This window comes from Crinia signifera, chromosome 19 (genome assembly GCF_055691185.1).
Source record: "Crinia signifera chromosome 19, ASM5569118v1, whole genome shotgun sequence".
In the NCBI taxonomy this organism is placed as follows: Eukaryota; Metazoa; Chordata; class Amphibia; order Anura; family Myobatrachidae; genus Crinia; species Crinia signifera.
The window spans coordinates 116,115,921-116,143,666 of record NC_139226.1 but is presented as its reverse complement, the minus strand read 5'-3'; the positions used below and the strand labels follow the sequence as shown (position 1 = coordinate 116,143,666).

The window sequence follows — 27,746 nt, the reverse complement described above, 5'->3', positions numbered from 1 at the left end:
TATGTCGCATTAGCAAGACCCCCGAAGCACCAATACAGTGGAACCCCCCCACAAGTGACCCCATTTTGCAAACTACACCCCTCAGGGAATTCATCTAGGGGTATAGTGTACATTTCAAACCCCCAGGGGTTTCACCAATTGTGGTACAACTGGGCAGTGAAAATTAAAAATTACATTTTTTACACAAAAATGCAGTTCTGGCTCAAAATTTGTCATTTTCACAAGGAATGAAGGAGACAAAGCACCCCAAAATCTGTGCCCCAATTTCTCCCGAGTATGGCAATGCCTCATGTGTGACCAAAAAATGGCAGGACTCAGAAGGGAAGGAGTGATATTTGGATTTTGCAGCACAGATTCTGGTGGAATGTTGGTGGGTGCTATGTCGCATTAGCAAGACCCCCAAAGCACCAATACAGTGGAACCCCCCCACAAGTGACCCCATTTTGCAAACTACACCCCTCAGGGAATTCATCTAGGGGTATAGTGTACATTTCAAACCCCCAGGGGTTTCACCAATTTTGATACAACTGGGCTGTGCAAATGAAAAATTACATTTTTTACACAAAAATGCAGTTCTGGCTCAAAATTTTTCATTTTCACAAGGAATGAAGGAGACAAAGCACCCCAAAATCTGTGCCCCAATTTCTCCCGAGTACGGCAATGCCTCATATGTGACCAAAAAATACCAGTTGGGTGCATGGCAGGACTCAGAAGGGAAGGAGTGATTTTTGGATTTTGCAGCTCAGATTCTGGTGGAATGAATGGTGGGTGCTATGTGGCATTAGCAAGACCCCCGAAGCACGGTGAAATGATGAACCTAATAATCCATAGATGTGTGGTATATTTTAAAACACTCCTTTATACATAGGCCGGGTTTGTCGGGGCAAGTTTCACAGTGGAATATAGTATCCTTTCTTATTCCCTTTTTATAGCAAACTTTGCACCTTTTTTGTGTCCTGCCCTTTCTTACAGTGGAGGGGATTTCGTTAGAAAAATGCTGCCCTGGTACAATACGGGGGCCAGTACTAGAAGTACTGGGGCCCTCTGCCTGCTGGTTCCCAAATATTAGGCCCTTTATGACTTCCTCTTGAAAGTGCATAAATGTCCCCCTCTGGCTGGTAGAACGGAATAGGACGTAAGCGTTATACAGTGCCATCTGGATGATATACACGGCCAGCTTCTTGTACCAGATTTTTGTTTTCCGCAGGGGACTGTACGGCTTCAGTACCTGATCTGAAAGATCCACTCCGCCCATGTACTTATTGTAATCTAGGATACAATTAGGTTTTGAGGTGTGGGTACTGGTACCTCGTACAGGGATGGAGGTGGTACTGTCTCCATGAATTGTTGTCAGTATAAGGACATCCCTCTTGTCCTTATTTTTGACCAACAACATATTTTCGGTGGATTGTGCCCTGCTTTCACCCCTTCTCAGTACTTGGGCAATGTGCGGTTTTGGGAGGCCTCTTTGGTTCTTGCGCACAGTACCGCAAGCTGCTGTACCTCTTGAACCAAGGGCCTTAAACAGGGGGATGCTAGTGTAAAAGTTATCCACATAGAGGTGATAACCTTTATCCAGGAAGGGGTGCACTAAATCCCAGACAATTTTTCCACTAACACCTACGAGGGAGGGGGGGCATTCTGGCGGTTCAATTCTTGAATCCTTCCCTTCATATACCCTAAACCTGTGGGTGTACCCTGATGTGCTTTCACACAGTTTATACATTTTTATGCCATACCTTGCCCTCTTACTGGGAAGGTACTGGCGGAATTTAACCCTTCCTTTAAAATGTATAAGGGACACGTCGATACAAATAAATTTTTCAGGGATGTACATCTCTGCAAATTTGGCACTGAAATGATCAATGACCGGCCTGACTTTGAATAGCCGGTCTAAGGTGGGATCATCTCTGGGTGGGCACTGTGCATTATCGGTGTAATGTAAAAATTTAAGGATTGTCTCAAAACGAGTCCGAGTCATGGCCATACGGTAAAATGGGGTGCTGTACAGAACATCTGTACTCCAATATTGCCTAATTTCTGGCTTTTTTACTATGCCCATATGTAACACCAGACCCCAAAACGTCATCATCTCTACTGCATCTACAGGGGTCCACCTAGCAAATGATGACGTGGGGTTTTGAGCAATAAACTGCTGGGCATATAAATTACTTTGGTCCACCATTAAATTTATAAAATCATCAGAGAAAAATAATTTGAAAAAGTCAATTTCTCTGAGACCTGTTGAATCAAATTGGATTCCTGGGATGGCCAAAAACTCAGGAACCTGGGGCTCAAAATTGTCTGGTGGTGGGGTCCATACGGGATCAATCATTTGGGGGGGGGGGGTCTCAGCTGCTCTACGGGGGCGTCTTTGAGGGGGTCCCTCATCACTAGAGGAGGAAGAGGAGCTTAAGACGAATCCTTCAAATTCCCCGCTTGCATCACTGGCGGTGTCAGAGTCAGTGGCATATGCCTCCTCCGCTGAATACATTCTTCTGGATGACTGGGATGACATTTGGGATGACATTTTTATTTTTGTGTTTCTGTAAGTGTAATGTTTCAACACGTGTATAGTGTAGGGGGGGTACAAACTTTATTTCAACACAGGGGGTATGTAGTGTGTAGTGTGTATGTAGTGCAGAAAAAAAAAATACTTTATACAGGAATTTGATCCCAATAAAAAAAATTAAAAAAAATTGAAGGGGTTAAAAAAAAAAAAAAAAAAAGGTCCTGCGCCAAAAATTGAGCACAGATGTTGGTCAGTAATGTCCGTCACTGAACAGCGCTCAAAGGCAACAGGACACCCACAAAAGCAACGTGGGTGTAAAAACAATTTAAAAAAAAAAAAATACCACAGCACTCTCCAAAAAAAAAAAACAATTTAAAAAAACTGCAGAAAAAAAATTATATCAACCCTGTGCCAAAAATGTTGTTCAGTGATGTACGTCACTGATCAGTGGCCACAGGACACCCACAAAAGCAACGTGGGTGTAATAAACCACAGCACTCTCCAAAAAAAAAACAATTTAAAAAAACTGCAGAAAAAAAATTATATCAACCCTGTGCCAAAAATGCTGTTCAGTGATGTACGTCACTGATCAGCGGCCACAGGACACCCACAAAAGCACCCACAAAAGCAACGTGGGTGTAAAAACAAAACCCCACTGCAATCCCCAAAAAAAAGATCAGTGATGCAGTGATGCAACACTGATTAGCAGTGAGGGGCAGCAGGCAGACAACTGTGGGTGCAACCTGACAGGGTATATATATAAAAAAAAAACCTGGACCCCCAAAAAGTTGCTGATCAGTTCATTAATTTAAACTGATCAGCACAAAAGGGGGGGCAGCAGGGGGGGCAGCAGTCAGTTGCACAGGCAGCACAACCTTTGGTGCAACTGACAGGTATATATATAAAAAAAAAAAAAACCAAAAAGTTGCTGATCAGCACAGATATACTGATCAGCACAAAAGGGGTGCAGCAGACACAAAATATAGCACTCTTTATCACTCTCTGTCACTCTCTGTCACTATCTGTCACTATCTCTCACGATCTGTGACTCTATGACACAGCAGCAGCAGCACACAGGAAGTCACAAGATCCAGGAAGCATCCAGCTGCTGGCAGCACGCTACCAGCGGTGATCAGCGGTGATCAGGTAAGTATCAGGCAAGGTTCAGGTATGTATAGCACGACAGAGTGGCCGGTGACCGCTCTGCACGCAATTCCAGACCGGAATGGCGTCTGCAGCGCAGTCACGTTAGTTTAAATGACGCGCCTTGGCTGTGATTGGTCCGTCGGTCCGACGGACCAATCACAGCCTTGGGGGCAGGTGGGGTGAGGTGTGGTCATCACCGGTGACCCCCTCATGCCCCCTCACACCCGGCGGTGATTGACACCTGTGTTACCGAGCGTCATATTCGCCGGTAACACAGGAAAACGCTGCGATTGGCTGTTCACATTGAACAGCCAATCACAGCGATCGCCGACGGGGGGGAGGCATCGCCGCCCCCCCTGGACATGCTGGGACATGTCTGCTGTCAGGGACAGCAGACATGTTTAAACTGTCACCGCGTCTATAGACGCGGGGACAGTTTAAAGTCATGACGTATATATACGTCATGTGTCGGGAAGTACATCCCGGCCATGACGTATATATACGTCAAATGTCGGGAAGGGGTTAATCTGTTACTGTAGGTGTTTAAATCTCAAAGGGGGTTTCCGCTGTCAAATTACTTATTGTTCTATTGCTCACTCTTCTGTAGCTCGTACTAAATACATTGATTTTTCTTTGCTTTCCTTTTGGGTTTACATGCATTGCATTGGGCAAAATACAGTCCTGGGGGTATATTTACTAAAACAAATCTTTTTCTTCTAGAAAATGATAGACATGGTAATACCATCACGTGTCCATTTCTTCTATCTTTACTGCAATTGAAAAGTGGGTGGGGCCTCATATGGAGGGGCGGGGACAATGGAACACTCATGTAGCCCATGGGTGGGACAGCGGGAGAGTGTTGAACTAGTGGGACTGTCCTGCACCATTTATACAGGTTAGGTGGAGGTTCTGCAATAGTCTTTGGTTTGTGTAAAATGTTCTTTTATGCAGAAGTGATAGAATATGATAATTCTGCTCCGTTCTCCAGACCATGAGGGATGGGGAATTCCTGGCATCCCTGATCACTGAGGACACAATCTATCCAAACCCATCAGGGGCACCATCAGCATTTCCACTGTTTTGATTTCCAATGGAGCGCACCCATTTGGGATTTCTGCACCTATCCTGTATCTGGATATTGGTGAAAATCTGGTAAAGGGAACCACAACTCAATGTCTCAAAACAGGCCTACTGTATATTCTTTTGCTTTTCCTGTGGTAATAAAACAGGCCTTGTGCTTGATTTGAGCTCGCTCTTGGTAGCCAGCCTGATAGGAGACATCTGATCACTACTTTCACAAGCCTTCAAAGCAAGGCCGAAAATACATCTCAGTCGCCCAAAGGCAAGTTGCCCCCCCCCCCTCCACCCCCACCCCAAATATGGCAGCTGTCAACATTCACCTGTATAATCTCAGCATCCAGCACCATCACTGGCTGCAGCACAGGCTGTATGGTACCAGGCGAAAGCTTCCTGTCCCCTATTAGCAGGCAGCCTCGTATAGAGCCAATTAACTACAGGTGCGCCGCAGAGCTCCATTGTAAGAGCAATGGTCACACTTGGATCCTACTGTGAACCACGCAAGTGCTGCTTTACATGCAGGTGCCCCTTCACGGATTGTAGCCCAGAGTCTGGAGCCTCCATTGTCTGGCAGTTACGCCCCTGGTTCAAGGATGTACTTTAAGCAGTGAGTCTATGAGAAATGTCCTCCTTAGGAGACCGCTTTGTATTAAACGTCCGTGAACCCATGTTTCAGACTCAGGATTAGAAAAATCGTCTTTCACATTTACCACGGTGTTACAAATGCTCTCATTACTTGCTGGGTCCTGCACTTTGGTTACAACCATCATGTTTTTAGTTTCCATCTTACTTTTCAGTTTTGCTCCGTCCAGTCTTCAGTTACGACTGGCCTGGAGCTTCCTCAGGGGGAGAGTTATGCCCTTTCTGTGATTCCCCACTATCACAGCACTATTTAAAGATTAACAGGTTTTCTTTACTTTCCGGTTGTCTCTTCAGCTGTCTACTTTCTGAAGGTTCCCAAATCCATTTACTCAAAGGACAATATTGTATCAATGTATTACATTAAAGAACTCTTACCAATCAAATTACAGCCCCTCTTTTGTTTGGAAGGTGATAGGCCTACAGGCTTGTGACTCGTGTCCACCCACCTGTCATTTATTTATTCTGTTATAACTACTATTATTAGTAGTAGCTATTAACTCGGTCCTCAGGACCCCAACCAGCTCATGTTTTCCAGGTTACTCTACATGCGCACAGGTGTATTCATCATTACTTACTGGCACATTTTAAAAGAATCACAGGTGGAGTTAATTCCTAGTTGCCTACCCTCCTGCATTCTGCAGGAGACTCCCTGAAATAGGAGCAATCTCCCTCTCTCCCTGAAGAGTCTAGAAATCTCCCTGCTTACCCAGCTTTGGTAACCATATCCTGAAGCAGTCACAGGTGACGTGACTACGTCAACCATAAGTGACCAGCCATATTTTCTGTGGGCAGCTCAGCCAGGCGGAGGCCCAGGGGAGAAAGCGGCGGCCCAGCCAGGGGGGTATAGCAGCCAAATGTGGTCCGGCCCTCAAGGAAATTGCCCGGTTTCCCGGCGGCCCAATCTCCACTGAAGTCCCAGGTCCGACATGAGATTTGGAGCACAGTTACAAACCAGATCCCTTTTCCTACGTGGCATCGAGAGAGATTATTTCTATATTGGCACCATCACAGTGCACGAGCTGCTCTAACATCCACCGCACATCCCCAGCTACTGCATTCATAATAATCGCATATGAGATTATTAACAAAAAGGACCACTCAGCTGTTCTTCGTGATATGGTTCCAGTGCTGGACTTCCGGGTCTGATGGCGCCGGCTGACATATCCCTCACACAGCGTTGCGGAGAGCAGCCCATAGGCTTCTATAGGGGTTTTCAGGAACAACCCCCCCCCCCCCCTTGCTCAGCGATTACATGGCGGAGGGGCCCTTAGTAACCCATTGCACCTGCAGCTCACCCTGTAAAACCCTGCTGTAGTGATTCCGGGTGACTAGATTTATGACACTCCTACATCTGCAAACCGCCGATCCCTTTTTTTCTGTCACTCAGTGCTACTTATATTCTGTCAATTATTTTTTTTTCCAGATAATTTTTTCCAGCATTTTACCCTAATACAATACTCCATTTATATTAATCACCTACATTAATCTTTATTGTTAATTGATTCGTTCATTTTTTTTCATACTTAGTACAGTAACAGGTGTGTATTTCCCTCGCCTTCTGAATTTGACATTAGGGGAATGTTGCTATTTCAAAGCTAATTATTAAATTCCAAATGCCAATATTGCTTTTATTAATGTTTTTTCCTCCATAATACAAGACTACAAGTTTTGTGTTAAAGCATAGGTAATGTAACCAAGAAGGCTTGTACTAATCTGTTTTGCCAGTAGAGGGCACTAGAGTACTTCTCTTACCAACTACTTTCCCTATACAGCAGGGGTTTCTTGAATCATGTACATTATGCTCTATTTTGTAAATTCGCTTCCACTGACAGAAATCCTCAAAACATGACCTGTTAGTCCTCAATCCTCCTCACGAACAAGGTGGGCTGACCTGGAATTTGCTGGCTTGCTAAACCCAGCAGTTTCCCGGGTCTGATGTTTCGGAGGGGCGTTAGCGGTATTTGAGAATAGTGGTAAGAACCCCTGTTGTACAGAACATACTAGGAAAGCCTTTGGGCAGCATGGATGGTGTAATGGTTAGCATTTCTGCCTCACAGCGCTAAAGGTGTGTACACACTGTGCAATTTGGTTGCTCAGCAATTTTCGATTAATATCTCTCAGCAATATATTACCGGTTTCATCAGCGACCAGCGATTTTGGCTGAAAATTCCAAGCAATTCTGTCAATTCTGACCATGACCTTCTGCAGAATGTACTAAATGTTTTTTCTATTTCCAGAAAAATGTTTAAAAGGAAAAGCAAACAGAAAAGTAAGTTCAATTCAATGTGTATTATAATGTAACTGGAGCCCTCATATGTGTGCTTTTGTTGGATCGCTGTTTATTTTTAGCCAGGGTTGCCTACCCTCCCGAAAACCGGGTCCCTCTCCCGGCCCTCCAGAAAGGTGGGCAACCCTCCCGGATACCGACTGACCCCCTGCATTTCCCCGGTGGCAGCGTTAAATGACCGCAATTTGAGGGGTGAGGGATAAATATGCAAATTGTGCCATTTTGGCAACGCCCCTTGAAGACCCCACAAATTGCTGGATTTGCCTACTGGGGGCGGGGCTTGATGACCTCTACATCAGGCCCCGCCCCCAGAAGTGCTGCTGACAGTCTCTAGTAGGCAAGTATGTTAGTCGCATGTAGTTTGGACACTCCGGGGGTGACGTTACCTTTCTGAAGACTGTGCAGAGATGGACATGGTCATGGCTTGCTACCATGTAGCAATGCTGCTGTGATCAGGGTGAAAGTTTCATTTATGCAAAGGGTCATATTTAAGGGATATACGGTCACTAGGTTGACACGCCTTAGGTCAACACAAACATTAGGTCGACCTTGGGAAGGCCAACAAAAAAAGGTGAACATGGGTTTTTCACTTTGTGCCGACAGGCGGTATTTCATGCCCTAACATCCACTAGGGCGCTGAGGGAGAATAGTGCGTGCCCGAAGCAGAGTGAGCGGATGCGCTGCACCGATACGATCTCCGTGTTGACTGTCAACATTCGGGACAAAAAAACCCCTGTGAAAACCCCATGTTGACCTTTTCACTGTCGACCTTCGACCTAATGACCCTGCCGACCTAAAACCATGTTGAGTTTTTGAGTGAGTCGACCGAAGGCCTGTCCACCTTCAGTGTCCAACCGAATGCATGTTGACCTCCTTGACCTAATGATCCACACCCATTTAAGGAATAAGATGCAAATATTAAGGATCTCTTGAATGTACATTATCTTAATTTCCCATCAAAATAGCCCACTGGGGGCTGCTTCAACGAAAGATATCCCAAGCTAGGCCCCGGTAGTTAATGCCATCTTCAGATAGCGTTAGCCGTTTTAGGGCCAGATGCACTGAGCTTCAAAAGTAATAAAAATCACCAGCCAATCAGCTTGTGCCATGTCACAGGCTGGGTTTGAAAATTGTCAGACAGGATCTGCTCTGATTGGATGGTTATCACTCTCCATTTTATCACGCCTGTACTGAAGGTATAATTATCGCATTAACGATTACACATGACAGTGTTGGGTCCATATCGGAGCTTCTGTCACCGGAGATCCTTCTGTATACATTCTGTTATTGCTGCGATAAGCGGTGATCTCTAATTGTAATTATCGGCTTTAAAATCCAATAATAAATAAATAGGCCCCTGTAATGCGCTCACTGCCTGGATCCTGGGCGGTCTTCACTATATCTATCAGTCCTCTGTTCTCCTGTTTCACCTGGTAGAATCTGCGCCACTCTCAGCCACAAGGGCAGACTGCGTTATGTATGTAATTACACTGTTGGTAAACTACAATAAAATATAACAGAACATATGTGAACAATTGCCCATAAAGTGATTATAATCCAGCAGTGAGTAATTTGCCTTTTTTCATTTTTATATATGTGTTTTCCAGGCTCAGTAAAGAGACCATCGAAACATGTAAGTATCTAATGCCGGTAAATCCCGTAACCAGCCGGGCCTGCAGCACCGTCCATTTGATGCATGGGAAGGGGGATGTCGCTAAGCACATATAAACATACATGTTATCATGTAGGTAGTATACAGTAATCTGCAGCGCTGTACGTTTCAGCATAAATCATCACTCACTCTTTCTAATCCCGCCCCCAGACTCCCATTGGATAGTTTAACAGGAGTTCAAGGGCGGGTTCAAGAGTGTGTGTGATGGTTTTTGCTGATTCTCATGTGCTGCATGGCACCCAATGCTCTGCTGATCTGCGGGGGGATCCATCCAGCACATATATTACATACATGATCACATGTTTTTTAATATGTGCTTAGCAATCCCCTCTGCACAAAGTGGTCGGTGCTGCCTTTAACATGCGTCCATCTGAATTGTACAAAGGATTATTAGAAGAACAGCAAAATATGCCCCAAGGCCACAATCGGTTCTGCCATATTGTGTACTGGTACAGAAGTCTCTGATTATGGACTTTACATTCCGTATGTATAAACCTAAAACATTTGTTTGACGTTCTAGGTAATAGATGCATTAAGCACCACTACTTTTTTAGCTCCACCTTTTTATAAGTGATTTACAATTCTAGACATTACGTATGTTGCAGAACTAGTCCCGTGGCAGCCGGATGCTCATGGAATACAATACGGTACTGTACATAAATACTACAGTGTTCCGGTCTGCCTGCTAGGTTTGTATTTTAGTGGTAGACAGAGACTCATTTATACAGGAACATTTGAACATTTCCCCCATTGCAAGCCATTGAAGAAGTCCAGTGTTTTCTAATGCTGTGTGTGTGTGTGTGTATGTGTGTTTGTGTGTGTGTTTGTGTATGTGTGTGTATATATATATATATATATATATATATATATATATATATATGGTAGGTCGGTCGGCACTCTGGTTGCTGTTCACTTAAGTCCGAGGTGCCATCCAGAAGAAATGGATATTAGCTAAACAAAGGAGGCGGCACTCACGGATTTGAAGTCAATAAAAAACTTGTATTAGCCAAAACATCACCTTGATAAAGGGGCTCAGCGCCTCGAAACGTCGGACACCATGTGACACGTTTTTTGATGTTTTGCCTAATACAAGTTTTTTATTGACTTCAAATCCGTGAGTGCCGCCTCCTTTGTTTAGCTAATATATATATATATATATATATGTAAATATATATATATATATATATATATATATAATATATACTTTTCCACATAAAGGCAGCAAAAAAGTGATCATTTGCAAGTCATCTATGGATTACTGCTTATAATACAGTTGAATTATTTCATATGAATATATTGCAATAACTATCTATTATATTGTACATCTATGTTCTTATCCCCCAGAATGCACCTCAAGCTGCCCCAATGTATGACACCGTAGCAGATTTCCCAGTTTATTCCGTTCCGGACAAAAGCCGAAAACACCAGATAAAAGTAGAAGAGGGCGTGCAGTATGCGGAGGTGGAGGTTGTGCGACGATCACAAAAAACATCCCAGAAGAAGCCAGCCATCTTGCCAAAGCCGGAGGTAGAGTATGCAACCTTAAACTTTCCTGCAGAACACTACTCCATCAGGGAACGCACTGCTGTCCAGCACAAAAGGTCCGTCCAACAAGGCAATTCTGCTGGCCATCCCAGACCACCACAGAAATATAACTCTGCCAATGGAACCTTGGTATAGAAGACTTGTGTTGCTGCTAAGGACATTATTGGCTTCAAAATGACAGAAGTGCTTCACATCGTCAGCCAATGCGGTGGTTGGATGGTCTACCACCATCCGCATCGCCGAATTGTGTCTTGCGTCGTGTAATTGATAATAGAACCAACTACGTCATCCATGTTTTCTACTGCACTTACTAATAAGAAACGGACACTCCTTCATCTCCAGGGGGACTTTGAAACACAACTAAAAGAACTATTTTAATATAACAGTTTTTTACTTTAATAATATATCTGTGTGTATGTAGTCATTGGTTTAAGCTGGGTACACACTGACCAATATATATCTTGAGCGGGTATGTCCAACTGACAATTCTGGGAATGATGTTCTGGCTGTGTATGGGTGGTCCACCGACTGCCCATTCATTGGCTGTCAGGACCGACCTATCGCGTGGCCGATTGGTAAGTGAGATAGGTTGCCTCAGTCGGCCTTTCTGTCAGTGTGATGGCGGGCCTGCTGACATGTGGCTGTGGTATGTACCCAGCTTTAGGTGTGATGAATTTAAGCTCGTTTATGTCCTGTTGAGGAACGGGTTACCAATTCCAGCTTGAATTCAATCTTAGTGGTACATTTTGCTCCTTTTGATTATACAATGCAAAAATGTCAAAATGTTGAATGCAAGATTTTTTTTTATTGTATCCTCACCGGATATGTTACAATGAGAGATTTTGACGCTGAACTCCTCTACTGAAAGAGGGGTATGAAAAAGAAAAGAAAAAAGGAAGAACAGAGCTGCTCTATTGGGTTGTATTTCTTAATTGTAGGTTTGAATTTAAGCGCTGAAATGGAAATATAAGATGTTATATAGAACATGGGGACAGAATCCTGTGCACCATCTCAACTATAGGTAGGGAAAGCCTGGAATATTGCGGTCCCCAAATCCTCTGTTAAGGAGCTGTATACATTGTAAACTCTATCCCTCCACAGGTGTCACATACAATTTTTATTTTAATTTTCACTTTTTATTATTATTTTTTATGTTATTTTATTTTATATTTTATCATTTTTTTTTTCTTAGATTTTTTTTCTTATTAATATTTTTTTTTCTCTTTCTTCATTTTTATTTCAGCACAGGTACCACACCCTCACTTCTCACTTTTCTATACTTTATATCATCTTATATTTCTATTTCAGTGCTCAAATTCCAACTTACAATTAAGAAATATGTTAAATAACAGACAGACGTGAGTTACAAATTTCTAAAGACTTCTGCTGACCGGGGGCAGTGACCTTTGGAGACTTATAGTATTTATGGGTTCCTATAACATACCCGGGGGTTGGGACATTCAGCACTGCGTGCAGCCACATCTACCTTACATCAAGCATTTTAACCTCTGGAAATCCTGTATGTTTTTCTAGGCTTAGTGGGTGGAGGTCGGGTCAGCATAGGAAAAGTTACCCACATGCTTGTACACAATGCCTCAGATATCTTTACACCTGATCATTTACATGTATAGATAATTGACAATATTATTTCCTTCGGTGTCCTGTGACCTCATCAGCCTTCCGCCCCCATGGGCAAGCTCCGCCTCCGTCCCTTCCTCCCAGCACCGTAACTAACCAAATCCGTTTGCCAGGGTCTGCACATGTGCAAAAATGCGCTTGCACATGTGCAGACCCCCCTTCATTGGAACCTGATCCGATCCAATGTTAACCACCCCCCCGTGTGTACACAGCAGTTAGTGGAAAGATACCCCCCCCCCCCCACCTATGTATGCACAGCAGTTAGTGGAAAGACCCCCCCATGTGTACACAGCAGTTAGTGGTGTGTACCCCCATGTGTACACCCCCCTCCCCCTCCTTGTTAGGCTGTACTGCGCCATAGACTGGTACTTGGAAAATTAAAGAAGTGTTCCTTTTAATAAAGCTGTATTTGCAATCGTTTCTCAATGTAACTGATCCATATACTCACAGCTGAATTATTGTTTTATTGTCCATGTTTTGTTTTATTTAATTTAAATATTTCTAAATAAAAAAATCCATAACATTACTGCACTGGGTGTTCAGTTGCTTTAAGTATTATTCATGTTTAATGTATTCATATGTAGTTGTGTTTATTCCAGTGCTCCCGAACTTTATGCTGCTTTCTGTAGAGTAGAGGGCATCTAGTTCCAGATGGCCAGAAATGACGTAAACAGCAACAAGGTCCCCAAATACATGCCTCCTCCTCTCCTGCAGCCTGCATGGCTAGCGCTTGTGCACAGGACATATCTCATTGGACAGCAGCCTAGCACAGCTCATAGCAGAAAAACCCTGGTCAAGACTAGGGCCATGGAGCCAGTGTAGACCCATTAACGCCTAGGTCTTTCCTCAGTACACGTTCGGTGTGAAATGGTTTCAGAGACATTTATCAGTATTCGTTCAAGCTTGTGTCAAAGGTACTATGTAAAAACCGGACCCGGACTGCCGGACCGGACATCAAAATCTGCAGTCCGGAGCTTGTAGTGTCCGGTCTTCTCCCCCTCCTCCTCTACATGGTGAAAACTGTCACCTGAAGCCCCTGGGATGTAATGAAGTCCATGTTTAGCAGCCGTGCACGATGCTGGTGAACATTTTATTAAAGGGGCAATCTTTTACAATGCATGGTTTTGCATAAAAAAAAATCCAAGTTAGATGGGCATCCCACATGGCCACCGTAATTAGACTTCATTTCAACCATACCTCGGTGTCACATCACACTGGTGCTTATAAGCCACAGGAACCCAGCATTTATCAGATTGATTTAATTACTGTCACTGAAAATTGTCCCTGTAGCAAAGTTTTGATTATGTAATATAACTTTAATGAATAATATGTACTTGTTTAGTTTCACGGCGGCAGCTCTACGCTACGTTTTCAATGTACCTTAAGCTACGTTGTCAGCGTAGCCGCCGCAGTGAAACTACACTGGGAGCAGGGTGGTGGGTGCTTTGTTTTATACTTACCGTCATCTGGTCGGCGATCCCCGCGGGTGACGGTCACTCCCCGGTGGCAGCTTTCAGTCCCCCTCCTCCGGCAGTCACTCCCCGGTGCCAGAAATGTATGGGGGTGTATCACATGGTTTCCCTGCTCCTCCAGCGGCACTACTCTAATTGCGTACATTGTCCGCTGCCAGTACCGGAGGAGGGGGACTGAACACTGGCGCCGGGGAGTGACTGCCAGAGGAGGGGGACTGAACGCTTCCCATCGGTGGACTTGTTGGACGCAGTGGCCGGGCTGGAGGAGGGTAAGTATAAAGCACAACACACACACATTTCCCCCACTATCCACGTCATATCCCCACTATCCACGTCATACCCCCAGTACCCACGTCGGCGTGGAGTTGATATTATACAGTGGATACTGGGGGTATGATGTGGATAGTGGGGATATTAACCATTGTGTCGTTTCAGGGCTCCAGAAGCACTTACGTAGTTTCCGCAGGCAACATAGTGCTGTATTGGTATACTCAATACAGCACTACATAAACTATGTAACTGCCGCCGTGAAACTAAACAAGTACTAAATAATGTAAGAATACATTCCAGAGACTAACAGATATTTGGGAGCAGTTGAAGGAACCATTAGTTCAGCTCCCCAAACCAAAGTATTTGATAATATTATAATACCATCTCAGCATAGTGTTATGAGTCTAGGCCAAGGCCCATGGGATGTGGAGAGCCGCAGTTATGTTCTGTCTGATAAGCTAGGTGGGGGGGGGGGAGCTGCTGGTAGGGCCCCTATTTAACAAGCCTGAGCGCAGGTAATCCGTGCCTACTCCGCTTTCCCACACCTGCCAACATACATGCTCGGAGAATTTGGAGCACCCAAAAAGGGGGACTTCCACTAAAATCAGGACAATTGGGATGTATGCCTTCCCCATCTCAATGACTAGGATTGGGGCCCCCACATAGATCTACACAGGGTTTCTGTGTGGCATAGTGTGCACTGGGGCAATACAGTATGTTCAATATATTAGTGTTACTAGACCCCATCCTGCAATTACTGCAGGATGACCGACACATGTGTTCTCATGGCATGCTTGCCTACCCTCCTGGAATGAACAGGAGGTTCTCGAAAATCAGGTCCACCTCCCGGCCCCAGGGAAGGTGGCCAAGTCTACCGCTTGCCGCACAGAGACCCCGCATCCCCCTTCCCCTCTGATTCAATTACAGGAATATGCAGGTCTGTGGAGATGGGGCAGGGCTTCAATTATGCAGGGTGCAGAATTTTGTGTCATTTAAGCCCCAGGCCTAGTGGTGTCAGTCTTGTCTCCGCCTCCTCCCCGACGTGTTGGCTCTCCAGGCTTCTCCCAGAGCGGCGACAATAAAAGTAGGCAAGGATGCATCCATGGTGTGCCCTTGCGGCCAGCTGTGTGGCCCAATGGATATCTGCATGTAGATGATGGATATCCAGGATTGCAGTCTGCATGTGGAAAAGTGGCCCCAGAGAGGTATGCCTGGCCCTGGTAAAATTTTGGGTGTGTGGCCTAATTGTGAGAGGTGTGGCCACATTAGAGGAAAAAAAGTTAAAACCCTCTAAATAGCGCACACCTACATCACTTGCTGTGCTGACAGGCTCAGTATGAGCGCCTCACACTGTAACACCGACAGCAGGAGAGCCCGGGAGGAGGGATTACAGATTACAGCCTCCTTGTATGGTCCAAACCGTTCCGGTTTTTATTACACCCCCGGACCATGCAGGGAGACTATATTCTCCCCCTTCTCCTCTCCCTGGTGACAGGTGTCACAGCAGCCCCACTATACAGAACACCCCCAGTAATGCCCCCCATCGGATCGGGTGCTGTCCGGTTCAGGTTTTCACCCATACGCCCAGTGATGTGAGGAGTCTCAAGTAACAGACAATTCAACTGAATTGGATCATTGACTGAAAGCTAAAAGGAGTCACTAGCTGGAGGCCAGCACCGCCATTGCTGAGATAGTCAGGACCCACAGTTTAAGAACCGCTGATCTAAACAATTTTAATGGTAGAGGCTCCAATATGTCAGCTATCCGACCCCTGGGGAAAGTGTGTGAGAATATTGTTGCCCTTTTTTGTTTTATTTTTAAATAATAATAATAATAACTATATATAAATGTCCACCCCCAGCAGTATTTTTATACTAATTGTATTACAATAAAAAGATATTTCAGCATTGGTTAATTTAGAATGTACAGTAGTAATATTATTATTATTATCCTTTATATACATATAGCACCACAAGGGGTTCCAAGGAGGGTGGAAACACTGATATCAGCTATGATAGCAAAGGTAGTGAGTCTGCCTGACAATCACAAGGGTGTGAAGATGCCACCCAGTGACATGCAGCTAAAAGTACACTGATGGTGAGCAGTCATTGTATGTAACATGAAGTCAGCCTGCACATGCCTGTCTACCAATTACACTGCAGCTTTACATACCTCCCTTTACCCACTCCTGACCAATCTCATGTAAGTTTGGGGAATGTTGAACTCTGTGCCGGAGATGGCGGTCTCTGATAGGCTAGTGCGTGATGCGGGAGCCGCCCCTCGCCTGCAGAGTGTGTGCGTTGCTATAGTAACAGCAGCACGCTGCAGCAGGGCAGCAATACCGCTAGCAGCGCTTCCCAGGACCCTACTACTGATCCGCCTGTGCCCCCACCTTCCTCTGGGAGCCGGTACATGGGGGATCACTGCTGTAACTGTTTGTGTAATGTCAACATCATACTCTGAAGTCTTTTAGGTGACATTACAGCATTACAATCTCTGTGTTACTTACAAGCCAGGCCCTGAGATGTATATCAGTGACACTCTTAGTAGAGCAGTACCTGTGGGTGGAAGCTCCGGAGCAGCCCAGAGTTATCACACAGTGTGCGCCATGCAGCAGGTGATGACTGAATTTGAACAGATTAACCAGGCAGATTATCTGAATGTCACTGACCAGAGACTGCATCAGGTTCAGCAGCACACCATGACTGATGAGAGCCTGCAGACTTTGAAGTCTATTGTACTGACTGGATGGCCAGATTCGAAAGAAGAGACACCACTTATCGTGAGAGACTATTGGTCATTTAGAGATGAGATCAGTGTACAGAATGGCATTTTGTACAAGGGTCCAAGAGTCATCATTCCAAAATCATTGCGATCCGAAATGCTGGCACGCATACATTCCAGCCATCTTGGAGGTGATGCATGTTACAGACAAGCAAGGGATACATTGTACTGGCCTAACATGCAAAGTGACATTAAGAACTATGTTGGTAACTGCCCAGCATGTAATGAATATGCATATGCACAACAGAAAGAGCCTATGATGTCACATGAGATACCAATCCGTCCATGGCAGATTGTGAGCATGGATTTATTCACTCAAGCAGGCAAGGACTTTCTGTTAATAGTGGACCATTATTCTGATTTTTGGGAAATTGAGCTTCTCCCAGATTTATCCTCAGAGACTACAATAAAGCGCTGCAAGGCACAATTTGCACGGTATGGCCAGCCTGAAAGAGTGATTTCGGACAACGGTCCGCAGTTTGCTTGTGAGCAGTTTAGACGATTTGCTTCTGAATGGAAGTTTGAGCATGTTACCTCTTCACCACGTTATCCAAAATCCAACGGTAAAGCTGAGTCAGCAGTTAAGATTGTGAAGAATCTGTGCAAAAAGGCTAGCAGTGATAATACAGACGCATGGAAAGCCATATTACATTGGAGGAATACACCAACCGAGGGCATGGGGACCAGTCCTGCACAGCGTCTAATGTCAAGGAGGCTTAAGACATTTTTGCCAGTAGCAAGTACTTTACTCTATCCAAGTGTAGTACAAGGTGTACCAGAAATGCTACAGCAGAGGAAGCAGATTTCCAAGTTGGGGTATGATAGATTTACTAAGGAGTTGCCTGAACTTGCTATTGGTGAGCCAATTCGTATGAAGCCACTTCCTGGAGATCGCACAGGCCGTTGGAGACGTGGTACCTGTGTGCGCAAAGTTGCACCGCGCTCATATCTTGTGGATGTGGAAGGTAATTTGTACAGACGCAATCGTGTGGATTTGCGAGTAGCTGAGCGGCCAATTCTACAGGAGACTGTAGGGCATTCCGTTCCTGGTCTAATTATGGAGCCAGCTGTGCCAATGGCAAATCAAGAATTTGAAAGGCCCCAGGTCATTCTACCAGGTGATGGGGAAAATAAGAACATGGAATACGCAAGCATACCAGATGGCAGTCCATCATTATCACCCGCTAGAGTTCTAAGGACTCCGGCCCAACAGAATTCACCTCTGGCTCAACCTGTCTATACTCGCAGTGGACGTCAGTCACGGCCACCTGACAGACTTGATTTATAGTTTAAGAAACAACTAATGAAGGACATTGTTAGCATTGTCAGTTATGTTATACCTTAAGTATATTTAAAAAAGGGAGATGTTTGTGTAATGTCAATCTTATGTAGTTGGCCACACCCAGTGTTGCCATGGGAGTTGGGGGTGCGGTTTCCTGTTAACTGTTGTTCTTGTTTAACATGGCTACTTGAAACTAGCATTCAGTGTCTGTCCTCATTTATTACATCTGAAACAGTAACCAGGTGAGATCACCCTTCTGAGCGTACGTGTAGTTTAGCGGCCTTTCTTGTTGTTGCTTTAGTGTGTGTGTGTATAAAATTTGTATTCCACTTCTGTTTTGATTGAAGATACACACACACACATATATATATATATATATATATATATATATATATATATATATATATATATATATATAAACTGTATATGTATATACTTTTTCAGGAGAATGAGGACGCTAATAATGCTCAAGGCACTATCCCTGTGTCTCTGCCTGTGGTCTTCTTCTAGAACTGTACACAGGGTGTAGTAATGGTGCCTGCCTTGTCTGAACACTGGAGGCCCATGACCAGTGCATTCATCTCCTCAACTAAGGGCCTTATTTTGGTTCATTCTTTCTGACAAAATCCTTCTTAGATGGACAAAACCATGTGCACTGCAGGGGGGGCAGATGTAACATGTGCAGAGAGAATTAGATTTGGGTGAGTTATTTAGTTTCTGTGCAGGGAAAATACTGACTGCTTTATTTTTACACTGCAATATAGATCTCACTTTGAAGTAAAACCCCACCCAAATCTAATTCTCTCTGCACATGTTACATCTGCCCCACCTGCAGTGCACATGGTTTTGCCCATCTAAGAAGGATTTTGTCAGAAAGAATGAACCAAAATAAGGCCCTTAAAGTTTTAGGACTCCTCTTTGGCAGAAACCCGGTGAGGGGGTTCCTGAAATAATCACAATCATACACTAAGCACAATGTAGATAAGCTCTATTCCACATTACATGAAAAGAGTCAACATGGGTTTTACATTTTTTGTGCCTAAGGCAGTGGTTCCCAAACTTTTTGAATCACGGCACCCTACAGTATCAGAATATTTTTCAGGGCACCCCTAGGCCAAAAGTTTTGTTACTGAGAATTTCAGAAACAAATATTAAATCAAATAAGTTGTGATTAAATTGTATCCTTAGGTCCAGTTATGTTGTAAGGAACATGATTCACTTCTATTTAGCCACATATTTTATAATTGGAAGCCACAAGCACTGATTTTGCCTTTTTCATTGGTCATACAAAATTTGAATTGGTTCTGGACCACCAACCTGAGGCACCCCTGCAAGTGCTCTGAGGCACCCCAGGGAGCCTAGGTGCACAGTTTGGGAACCACTGGCCTAAGGTGACATGTATAGACATGGACACCGTATAAATTCCTACCCTCCCAGAAGGGCCGGGAGGCTCACGAAAATCGGATCCCGACCCCCCCGGAAAGGTGAGCAACCCTCCCAGATACTGGCGCCGCCCCCGCACGCATTTCCCCCGCGGCAGCGTTAATTTCCCATGATTCATGGCTTTTCGGGGGGAGGAGGTGGAGCTAAAGATGCAAATTGTGGCCTTGAAGACCCGGGAATTGCGGGATTTGCAGTTCTGGGGGGCAGGGCTTGATGACATCTCCCCCCCCCCCCCCCCGGATTGGTAATTAGAGAACTTGCAAATGAAATGATTATTTATCGGATATCTGCACATGTATACTGTACACATGGCCAGAGGCGTACCTAGATATTCGTAGGCCCCATAGCAAAGGTTTGTAAGGGCCTTCTATTTAGCAACTGATGATGGTAAATGTATGTAAAACATATTAGTCAGACAGCAAAGATGGGCCCCCTTCAGCTCTGGGCCCCATAGCAGCTGCACCCCTTGCACCTATGGTAGTTACGCCCTTGCACATAGCGCATGCGTGAGGGGACTTAGTGACTGGAAATGTGTATGGATGGTAAACACAAAGGAGCTGCAAATTGACTGACAGGAAGCCGGCATTTGTGGGTGGAAACCTGCCATCTTCTGGGCCTATCTGGAAAAAAAACCAGGCGTGCCCAGGCATTTTTGGGACGGGTCTGTGATGTCAGCGATGACCACTTCCACCTGGTCTCATTTGCAGATTCCTGAAAGCCTCAGGCCTACTCACATTTGCAGAGATGGCAAAAACTGATTGATGCTTTGGGAATTGCGAGAGGATACTTATTAGAGATCCATATGCAATTCTCTCCTCGCAGTCCCCTGCAAATTCTAACATTAGCAGTCAGGTCTGAATTAGGCCCTTCAGACGTGTGTTTTAGTATACTGTACTGTATTTCTCCCTTGTTCCTCTTTATCTGTCCTGACCATACCTTTGTGTTATACCTGTACGATGTGTTCTCATACTGTAATATTGAACATTACTAGCCTATATAACGAGTGCCAGTACTAATCTACAACCACCGCATTAATAGCAGGTTCCACCTTCCACACCAAGCACACAGCGTCACTGCTGGGTTACTGAATGCACCGTGTGTGACTTATGGCATGTGTCCTTACATTTCAGACGTACTAGCTGTGGATGTGTAGTCCGGACCTCAGGAGAGATCTGTGCTGAATATAATGGGAACTCCAGCTCCGAACTTTCCTCCCCTAACATCTGTAAGTACTCCATGCTGCCATGTTCCTATAGCCATTGTGCTGTTATAGCAAAGTTATTGTCATATACTGTATCACTTGTTATCTAGCATACTTCTGGCAGAATACACCTAGAAAGCAGAAGTTATTGGACTCAAATTGATTACCGATTATTGATTACTAATATTATAATATCTACATGTTCTAAGGCTTGGGAGTTAGAAAGTGTAGAGTGATAAAGTACCAGCAAATTAGCTCATAACTGACATGCTACTGGCTGGGTTTGAAAAGTGACAGAAGCTGATTGGCAGGGAATGGGATCATTGGGTCGACCTAAAGATGGTCAACAGTCATTAGGTCGACACCGTTGGGTTGACATATTGGAAGGTTGACAGGTGTCTAGGTTGACATGGGACAAGGTCGACAGGTGTCTCGGTTGACATGGGACAAGGTTGACAGGTGTCTAGGTCAACAGTCAAAAGATTGACATAGGGTTTTTCACTGTGCTCTCGCCATGCTTCAGGCATGGTTCCTTGCTACACTCAGCACACTATTTTATTCTCCCGCCCTAGTGGATGGTAGGGCATGAAATACCGCCTGTCAGCACGTCGGCTCAAAAAACAGTGAAAAACCCCATGTCGACCTTTTGTCTGTCAACCTAACCCATGTTAACCTAATGCTTGTGTCGACCTAGACACCTGTCGACCTTGCCCCATGTCGACTCAACGACGTCAACCTAATGTCGACTCAACGGTGTCGACCTAATGACTGTCGACCATCTTTAGGTCGACCAAATGACTATATCCCGATTGGCAGCTAGAGTTTTATTTCAAAGAATTGAATCTATGGCATGTAGAGGGGCGTGGCATCCTTCAAGGTGGGTGATGCGGGGGCGTAGGTGGGGGCATCAACGCCACACACTACAATGTTTAGATCACGGGCATTGTAAAGTGAGGGGCAGGGCTATGATGACTGGATTCAGTATGAATCAGGTCATTGCCCCACCAGACTGCCACTTTTGTAGCCATGTGTAGGGGTTCCGGGGGGAAGGTTATTCAGAAGGTCGAATATCGTTCCATATACATCTGATGATGACGTCAGCGCCCGCCTCCTCTTCTGCGGACTCTGGGCCATTATTTTATTGACTTTTATTTCCAAAGGGGAGAGAAAGCATTCAATGATCATCGACATCGAATGCTTTCTCTCCCCTTTGGCCGCATTCCAGGGAATGTGTTCGCATACATCCCCTCACATGATACCGAGGGGATTCGGCGGCGGGAGGGGTGGGGGAAACGGTACAGAATCACCCCCTAAGCATGGAAGACACACCTGCCCCTGGAAGTTTAGTGCTTATCATTACAGCCTGTCCCTTTAATGAGAGCAGCAGCAGGCAGAGCAACGTGATTAGCGGATTCAGGTCTTTACTAAGTGGATGGAGCTTCCCTGATCCCTTTGATCTTTAATGCTATTAGGCCTGGTCCTGTTCTGCGCTTGTAAACACCGCGCATTGTGGCAGCAGCATGTGCTTAGGGTCACACGCGTTCTCTTTTACACGCATGTTTCCGTGACTGTAATCTATTGTTTTCATGTGAATAACAAGACACGTGGCAATCTATGGTGTAAATAATAATTGAGGTGTGCTGTAATCCATAGGGAACAATAAATCAAATGTTAGTTACATGATGGATTTAGTGCCAGTTAGATTGATGAGTGCTCAGTTCACATTTGATAACATGTTTATTTTGGTCACACCATTCTAATAATAAGCTTTATATCGCAGAACATTAATAATAATCATTGTTATTATATCTGTCCAGTCGGCATTATTGGCTGGATTATGGTATAGCTCCTCTTATTGTTGTGGAGAGAAGACTCAATGGCAGGTATTCAATGCCGATGCGAGCGGCCGGCGAGGGGGTTAAACTGCGAGGATCACAGAAAACCAGTGATCCTCGCAGTTTAACCCCCGCGCCGGCCGCTCGCACTATGCAACGTTCCGGGCGAATCCTCACCGTCACAGAACGGCGAGGATTCCCCTAAACTGCGAGAGCCGCGGCTAGTGCAGCAAACTCGCTGTAATTAGCCTCGATTCTCGCAGTTTTTGGAGGCACATTCGCAAATTCCCCCTCGCTCAAAAAACGGAGCGAGGGGAAATTTGCGAATGAGGGGGGGTCAGTTGAATACTGACAGGGTGAGCGGTGACTGCGAGCAAAAAGTCCTGCTTGCAGTCACCGCTCGCCCACGGCATTGAATATATGCCAATGTTTGCATAGCAGTGGTTGACATGGGGCCACCCATTCGCAGAGTGTGTTCGCGCGCACTGGATGCGAATGGATTTTTTACATAAACATCCATTTGCAGCCTGCGGGGGAACACCCCCATCATTCGATGGTCGCCGACCATCGAATGATGTGGAACGTTCACGCAGATCTAAGGTGGCTCAGAGCAACCTTAGATCTGCGTACACATTCTGAGGGAAGAGGGCGGGCAGCGGACATCCGGTGATGTCAGCTGCCCGTCCCCCCCGCACCCGTGTCATCGGCCCATCAGCCGTCCTGAAACCCCACGCGATGTGAAAGGGGTTACCGGGTCCTGCAAATCGTTATTAACGAGGCAATATGAACTGGTAAAAAAGAAGGGTTCTTACTGGTTAGTTGCCGTGAGCGACTCGTTTCCCATTCACACCAATGGAGGAGGCAGCGCTTGGAGCAGCGCCAGCTCTAAGCGCTGCCTCCTCCTCCATCCCTTGATGATGCTCCACCGCTCTGCCGCGCCCCCAGAAGACGTCAGCGAATCAGCAATATTGCAGGTTCGCTGAAGTAATCTGAACAAACCAGATTGCATAGTCGCACCTGAACTTAACCATGTCAAAGTCCCGGTGCAACCCTGCATTTTGCAGTCTGAAAGGGGTATGAAAGTCACAAGCGCAGCATGGCTGAATTGATTGAGTCACACAATATGTTTAGAAATAAAGGATATTAATTATATATGGTCGAGCAATCTATTGAATAACTTTTATTCAACTATACTTTTTTTGATTGTTGATAATAAGAGCATACAATCATTTGATTGTGGGTGTACAGACATAACGGAGGACTACAGCTATTACTACAGATTCTATTAAGGCCTTATATAATATCAGTGCCAGACCCCCCCCCCCCCCTTTTTGTTTCATCATTGTAAAGCCCCATACACACTAGACAACATAATAATAGACAGGGCCCTTCCGAACAATATCTTTTACTATCTTGTCCAGTGTGTACCTGGAATATCACGCTCCCCGCGCATCATTAACGCCCCCTCCCTCGTCCTGCATGTACATACGAGGAAGGCCCTCATTAACAATGCCCATGCTGCAGCATAACAGGCCCCCCCCCCCCCGCTCCCTTCCACGCCGCCACTGGCAAGTGTGTGTGCAACAATGGTGTGATGGGGATCACCATGTATGTATGGGGCTTGACAAAGAAACATTTTGTGAGGTGTGTAGTGAAGGGGTCTGCTGATTGGTTAGATGCTGTAGCCATCCATTTGCCTGCTTGATTACACACATTTTCTGGGCCACATTGTGTATTCATTGCTAAAGGCAACCCTAACCCTGGTGGCATAATTTTCACATTCCTTAGTAGTCCACGTGGATGGGAACGGATGAAAAAAAAAAAACACGGAAAAAACCCTCAACTTTTTGTTGTCCGTCATTAGGGTGACTATTTGGACATGTCGACCTTTTTTTACATGTAAGCACTTTTGACCTTTTACATGGTAATTTATTGACCTGGTTGACCTTTTGACCATGTTGATCATATAGTTTTGACCTATTGACTGTTGACCTAATGATACCGTCCTAAAGGAATTTAGACCAGCAGCATTATAAAGGTCAGAACAGTTGTACAATAAAACATCAAGCTTATTACAAATGACATGGTCAAAAGGTCAACACTAGCAATAGGCTGACACAGCATGGTCGATAGGTGAAAGGGTCGACATGAGGTTTTTTATGACTATTTTCAGTTTTGGGACTTTTTTATTATTTCCCATCCTCCTGGGAACGGCAAAGTGTGCCGAACGCATTGGCAGTGGAGCGGGGCACCTGGCCTGAGAGGGGACATGGTGCACTAGTTGGGGGGTCCATATGCTCAGGTGTCTTGACACCAAAATAAAACAGGAAAAACTCACGTTGATGTTTATATGTGTCAACCTTTTCTTTGTCAACATTTTGCTTGTGTCAACCTTTTTTTCAGTATCAACCTTGTGCATGTCAATCTCTTGGGGTTGATCTAGACACTGGGGTGTATTCGCAGCCTTGTGAGTCCACCAAACCCCTCCTTGCGAATGGTGGTGCGCCGGGCCACCATTCGCAGGGTGCGTACGGTCACACGGCATGGGAACGGATGTTTCACTTAACCCCTTCCCGACATATGACGTACATTTACGCCATATGTCGGTTGGGGGTGAATCAAGCCAGCTCACGGAGTGAGCTGGCTTGATAGAGAGCAGGTAATGGCTGTATATTACAGCCATGTCCCTGCTCTCACGGCCACGAGCGGCGAGTTCGCCGATCGCGGCCGTTTAACCCTTTAAGCACCGCGGGCAAAGCGCCCGCAGTGCTTAAATAGCTGATCGGAGGGGGGGGCGCCCCCCTCCGGCGCCGATCGGGGCCCCCCGCAGCGCGATCGGAGGGTGCCGATCGGTTGCCATGGTAGCCAGGGGTCTAATGTAGACCCCTGTGCTGTCCGTGTATTCATACCTATTACATCCTGCCTCAGGCAGGATGTAATAGGAAGTGCAAAAAATCACTACGTTCAGCCATAGAGCTCTATGGCTGAACCTAGTACAGGCGATCGCGCCCCCTAGTGGTCAAGTACACTAGGGGGCCTTGTAGTAAAAGTAAAAAAAAAAAAAAAATAAAGTTTAAAAATAAAAAAAAAATAATAAAATATTAAAAGTTCAAATCACCCCCCTTTCCCCATTTCCCAAATAAAAATAAATAAATAATAAAAAAAATAAACATATTTGGTATCGCCGCGTTCCTAAAAGTCCGATCTATTAAAATATAACATTAGTTATCCCGCACGGTTAAAGGCGTAAACGGAAAATAATCCCCAACGCCAAAACTACGCTTTTTGGTCGCATCGCGTACCCAAAAAAAAATAACTAAAAGAGATCAGAAAGTCGCCCATATCCCATAATGGTATTAATTAAAAAGTACACTTCAGCCCGCAAAAAATGAGCCCTCACGCAGGTCCGTAGGTGGAAAAATAAAAAAGTTATAAGCCGCAGAACATGGCGACGCGACGCAAATTCGAAAAACCGTAACATTTTCTATTTTTTTTTTTAGTGGTAAAATGTAACGAAAACTATATAAGTTTGGTATTACCGGAATCGTAACGACCCATAGAATAAAGATAACCCATCATTTTAAACGAACTATGAACTCCAAAAAAACCGTAACCAGCGCAAAATTGTGGAATTGCGTTTTTTTTTTTTTTTACCCCACATTGAATTATTTCCTGATTCCCCAGAATATTATACGGTATAGTAAATGGTACCATTAGAAAGTACAACTTGTCCCGCAAAAAAAAAGCCCTCATGTGTCTATATAGCCGGAAAATTAAAAAAGTTACGCTTATTTGAACACAAGGAGGAAAAAAATAAAAAAAATTACCTTAAAAGGCAATGTCGGGAAGGGGTTAAACATGTCAGTGGGAAACTCCCACATCTTTCGATAGATGTGGAAGGTGCAGGCACATGTATGGTCGCTCTGAGCAACCTTACATATGTGTGCATGTTGAGTAGGAAGTGGGCGGGCAGCTGACATCCGGCTGCCCGCCCCCCGGCATGTCCGTCATGGCCACATTAGCATGAGAACGCCCACCGTTCTCATTAGAACGCCTACGAAATGCTGGGTGTTCCCATATGCTAATGTTCCGCCCCGCTGTCCCCCCCTGCCCTCTGCTCAAAAGGATGGGTGCGTGTAACCGGCAAACATTCTGCACATTAAAAACATTGGCCCCATTGCAAAGGGACCAGAACAAGGTCCGTTGTCTGTGAGCTGTACCACACCCTGATCTAGACCTCTGCATTTTATCTATGTTCAGGTTTGCGCCAGATTTGTGTCCCACTCGCCTTCTTGGTTTGTACCATCGGACAAATAATTGCATTTGCTTAAACTGTGCATGTGTCCTTATGTAGAGGGATCATTTTATGTTCTAATAACGTTTAGTACAGTACACTCCCAGATAATTGACTTTAAATGCTGATATTTGTATTTAAGTATAATTATTCCAATTGTGCTAAGTAGTATAAGACTTAAATTATACGGCAATTTACATAGCGGAGAGTTTTCACTGCTAATGGATTTTGTTTTCCCCTGAGATCCATGACAAGGTAGTTGTAGATTGCACAGTTACAGAACCCTGAACGCTGCCCATTCTAACTCACGCCAAGTCTGAATCGTGCCCAAAGTCTGGTGTTATACCACAGTAGAACCTGGTGATGTCAGCTGCCCGCCCCCGGCAGTCGCGTCACTGCTAAATTCCCATAGGAATACCCATAAAATGCTGAGCGTGCCCATGGGTGCATCCACCCGCCACCGCCCCACACCCCTCGCTCGCACCCAGCATCTGCGCATTACATCGCTCCCCCTTGCGAATGCGCGGGGGGAGCGATGGGATTAGACTCAGGCCCAGGATACGGGAGTAATTCTCTCCTAGTAATGTCTGATTTCTCTAAGGTCTCATGTGATATAGGATGATTGCGGTCACTGAAATATTGCAGG

At 45.1% G+C, this 27,746-nt stretch overlaps 2 protein-coding genes across 2 annotated transcripts in view; both read left to right on the top strand.

The window, feature by feature from the left end:
* The window catches only part of LOC146042930 (uncharacterized), a 41,734-nt gene extending 28,699 nt beyond the window's left edge, over positions 1-13,035 (top strand). Inside the window, exons 2-4 of the mRNA XM_083163215.1 lie at positions 7,615-7,646; positions 9,272-9,297; positions 10,681-13,035. Coding sequence (XP_083019341.1) covers positions 7,615-7,646; positions 9,272-9,297; positions 10,681-11,016 — 394 coding nt within the window. The 3' untranslated portion in view covers positions 11,017-13,035. The remainder of the gene's footprint in view (positions 1-7,614; positions 7,647-9,271; positions 9,298-10,680) is intronic.
* A 7,877-nt stretch (positions 13,036-20,912) lies between these two features.
* Positions 20,913-27,746, top strand: part of DIXDC1 (DIX domain containing 1) — a 125,460-nt gene continuing 118,626 nt past the window's right edge. The window contains exon 1 of the mRNA XM_083163213.1: positions 20,913-20,995. Within this exon, the coding sequence (XP_083019339.1) occupies positions 20,957-20,995 (39 nt within the window). The 5' untranslated portion in view covers positions 20,913-20,956. The remainder of the gene's footprint in view (positions 20,996-27,746) is intronic.